This window comes from Ochlerotatus camptorhynchus, unplaced genomic scaffold (genome assembly GCF_037179485.1).
Source record: "Ochlerotatus camptorhynchus isolate MF236.1 unplaced genomic scaffold, CSIRO-AGI_Acam_v1.1 ptg000144l, whole genome shotgun sequence".
Classification (NCBI taxonomy): domain Eukaryota; kingdom Metazoa; phylum Arthropoda; class Insecta; order Diptera; family Culicidae; genus Ochlerotatus; species Ochlerotatus camptorhynchus.
This window is the reverse complement of record NW_027040634.1, coordinates 1,552,502-1,555,919: the sequence shown is the minus strand read 5'-3', so window position 1 is coordinate 1,555,919 and position 3,418 is coordinate 1,552,502. Positions and strand designations below refer to the sequence as shown.

At 40.9% G+C, this 3,418-nt stretch overlaps 1 protein-coding gene across 1 annotated transcript; it reads left to right on the top strand.

Moving 5' to 3' along the window:
• The first annotated feature begins 1,116 nt into the window (after nt 1-1,116).
• Nucleotides 1,117-2,127, top strand: LOC135700873 (endocuticle structural glycoprotein SgAbd-3-like). The gene is made up of 3 exons (XM_065221530.1): nt 1,117-1,434; nt 1,497-1,679; nt 1,741-2,127. Exons 1-3 carry the CDS (start codon nt 1,426-1,428, stop codon nt 1,915-1,917), a joined length of 369 nt encoding a protein of 122 aa, XP_065077602.1. The 5' UTR covers nt 1,117-1,425; the 3' UTR covers nt 1,918-2,127.
• Nucleotides 2,128-3,418: the final 1,291 nt, after the last annotated feature.

The following is a 3,418-nucleotide window of genomic DNA, read 5'->3' as shown; positions in this document are numbered from 1 at the left end:
GTGAGTACTGTGTACTAAACATCCACACTTAGAAAAAATTACCGACTTCGGTAATTCATTTACCGAATTCTCAACAGCTGAACGGTCGGTAATGTGTTCGGTAATCGAGAACATTACCGAAAAATCTGTAAACTGAATCAGAAAAACTAGCTGTCAAATTTACCGAACGATCGGTAACGTTTACCGAAAAAACAAGCTTGATCTGTAATTGAGTTTACCGGAGAATTGTAATTTTGGAGTCGATATGGAAAATGAAAATTACCGAAAGATCTGTAATTTTTAAAAAAGTTCACCGACTCAAATTTAATTCGCTTCAATATTGAGGTAATGAAATTGGGTTGTTAGCGGAATGCTTAAATAAAACAGTAAAAAAGAGGGTTATCTTCCATTTAATTCCACTTAATTAATTTTGGTATCCAAAATTCAATGTGCAGTCTTCATTAAGTTTTTGTCGGAAAGATTCGGCGCTACACTGAAAACAAGGAAGCATTAGAAGATCGTCGTTAACGGGAATGGAACTTGGACCGACAGAAAAAAAAACAAGCAACAACATCGGCCATCTGTAATCGGTATTTATTTAGATAACGAAAATTAATTATTTACGAAAAATATCTACGATTCACTCATCCTGGTGTTGCATAACAGCCTCCATAATTTCACCTTTTTTATTTTTCACAAGCACGAACGCTTTTAATGTCGATCGAAAATAACAATATGGTGGATTTGACGTTTATCTAGACCGTTACCGAACTCAGTAACGGAACGCTTTGTTTACCGAAACTTCAGTAAAATATTTCACCGAAGTCAGTGATGAAGCTAATTTACAGACCGCCCGGTAAAAATATTTACCGTATTCGGTAAATTAAAATAAAATTACCGAAATTCGGTAATTTCATTTACAGTTTTCAGCAATAATGCGAGAAAATACCGAATCATCTGTAATTTTTAGCATTACCGATCTAAGACGGTAATTTTTTTTACCGAACTCAGGGTCTCTGTTTAAGTGTGTCAGTTATGCACGTGTGTCCGATAGGTTAGGTGGATAACTCCTCCACTATAGTCTCAAAACCGTCTACATTCAAACTTCCATACAGAAGAAAAAGAAGAAGCGCTCCATCCGTTTCAACTCGATGATCCACCCTCTTTTGTATGCAGGCTTCTATCCGGTTTGCCACCAAAACAAAGTGGTTTTATCACTGCGAGGGCCAAATAGAAGAAGATTTGGTTTCTTGCCGCTGTTTTCAAGCCATTTTTCATCTATCCGGTTTAACCTTTGTCAGTGTGACACAAGCCCGAAACGTTCGATATAAATAGTCTGTTCTTGGGAAAGCATCGATTAGATAGGCTGGACTCCACGATCCGAAAAGTGTATCCGTGCAAATCCGAGTGCTGTTGAGAAGAATTGGATTGTTTGTTTTGGGAAAGATGAAGCAAGTGAGTTTTTGTGTCAGTGTTTTGTTAAGGATGATTAATTAATTGAGACCTTATTGTTGCAGATCATCTGTGTGCTGATTGTGGGTTTGGCTTGCGCCGTGCTTGCCGATAAGGACGCCACCGTGCTACGACATGATGCAGAAGTGAACGTGGATGGATCCTACCAGTACGCTTACGAAACTTCCAACGGGATTCTTCACGAAGAACAGGGTGCACCGAAGACTATCGGCGAGGACCAGGCAGTGGTAATGCAGTGATTAGCGTTAATTATGTTTTGAAATTTCGACGCAGTTTCAATTTCCGCAGGTCGCTCAAGGACGCTTCGCCTACACCGATCTTGAGGGAAACAAGTTTGCCGTGCAGTATGTTGCTGACGAGAACGGATTCCAGCCACAGGGTGACCATCTCCCAACTCCACCACCGATTCCGGAGTTGATCGAGAGGGCTCTTCGGCTGTTGGCCGCAAAGTCCCAGAAGAAATAGATGCTCCATTTTGATAGTGTAACTAGTCTAACCAAATCTGTGTTCAAAACACCTAGTCGATAAGCTACTCAATAAAGCATGCATAAACGAGCTCATGTCTTAGTTTCCCGTTCAACTGTAACTTTATGCTCTGACTTCGAGAGATGATAAAGCACTTTTACTTTCGTATGAACCAAGCGAGAGTGCAACAGTCGGAAGTGGGGCACCTTCCGATGTCTGCACGGTCGATCAGACCAACTCAAAAATGGACTTCCTTAAAACTTCTCGATAGTGGTTTTACTATTAGTATACTCCTATACTGAGTGAAATTGTCATGGATTTTTTTCTCATATTCAAGAAGTTGTTCTAGGAAATACTCGGAAAATTCAACTAATTTCTAAGTAAATTCACTTTGACGAAATTGAGCTCCTTTCATGTTCATAACTAAGGCATTTTCCACTCAACTGTGCACTTTTGCTTTCATTCGCACCGAATCACACTTTTCGACGCGTGACTGCAGCGTAGAAGATCCATCCACAACCGATGCTGTGGCTGTGAACTTGACATTGAGCCAGCTGGACCGGTTTTGGATCTTGCGACTCTTTGTTTTGTTGCGTGTTTCGTCTTCAGCGATCAACGTTGGAGATGACGCGAGCCAAGCTAAAGACGCCAGAGGTTGCGTAACTGTTTTATGCAAAACCGTGGGAGTTGCCTCGGGGGAATCGTACCGAAGGGTTAACGGTTGTAATGCTGTTGGGTGAGATCTGTCTCTATTCGTGGTGTAAGTTGAGAGGGCACTTGAACTACGCTGCGGTGTCAGCAAAAGTTGTGTGAATATGAATATTCAATCAATCATCCATGGTCAATTTGAATAGATGTCTTGTTCCAATTCCAAATTCTTCATGAATGGTGTTACTTATTGAACGTTTGTATATAGTAGTTTGAACACTTTTTTTTTATTTAAAAACAGTACCTAGGTACCGAGGAGGTACTTTTCCTTCTTATGGAAATCTTGAAATGCAGTCCCTATTTTATTCGATTCATCGCACCTTACGTGACCATCTCCTCGTGTGTGCTCGATTGGCTCAGTTCAGCATCGATAATATGACGTCTTATGTGTATAGGTAACCTTGTGATCCACCCCATCAATATTCTATTGAAGCAGCATCAAACGAATGCGCGCCGAACACGTGCTAAGCTGTCTGAGATCTTGAAGACAGATTTTGAGATTTTAAATTCCTATTGCCTTTGTTCTAACGAAAAAAAAAACTTCCTCAACTGTCATCCTCAACAATAGAGTTTGTCACAGAGCTAATACTTCACAACTGCGCTCAACTTTGTGTCGCTCGCCAGGCAGCAGCAGAAATAGTATTTTGTGGCTGGTGCGAAAACAAGTTGACGCCATGCCACCGAAAATACATCATCTTAGTTTATGGTCCTGATTGGAGGCGGTGGCGACTGGATGGTGCTACCAACCGGAAAATTAGTATGCAAATCTACTCAACCACATTTTGCCACACAG

Excerpts from the sequence above, each read along its gene's own strand:
- LOC135700873 (XM_065221530.1), top strand. Across the intron at positions 1,680-1,740 it reads TCGGCGAGGACCAGGCAGTG|GTCGCTCAAGGACGCTTCGC; the intron begins GTAATGCAGTGA and ends CAATTTCCGCAG.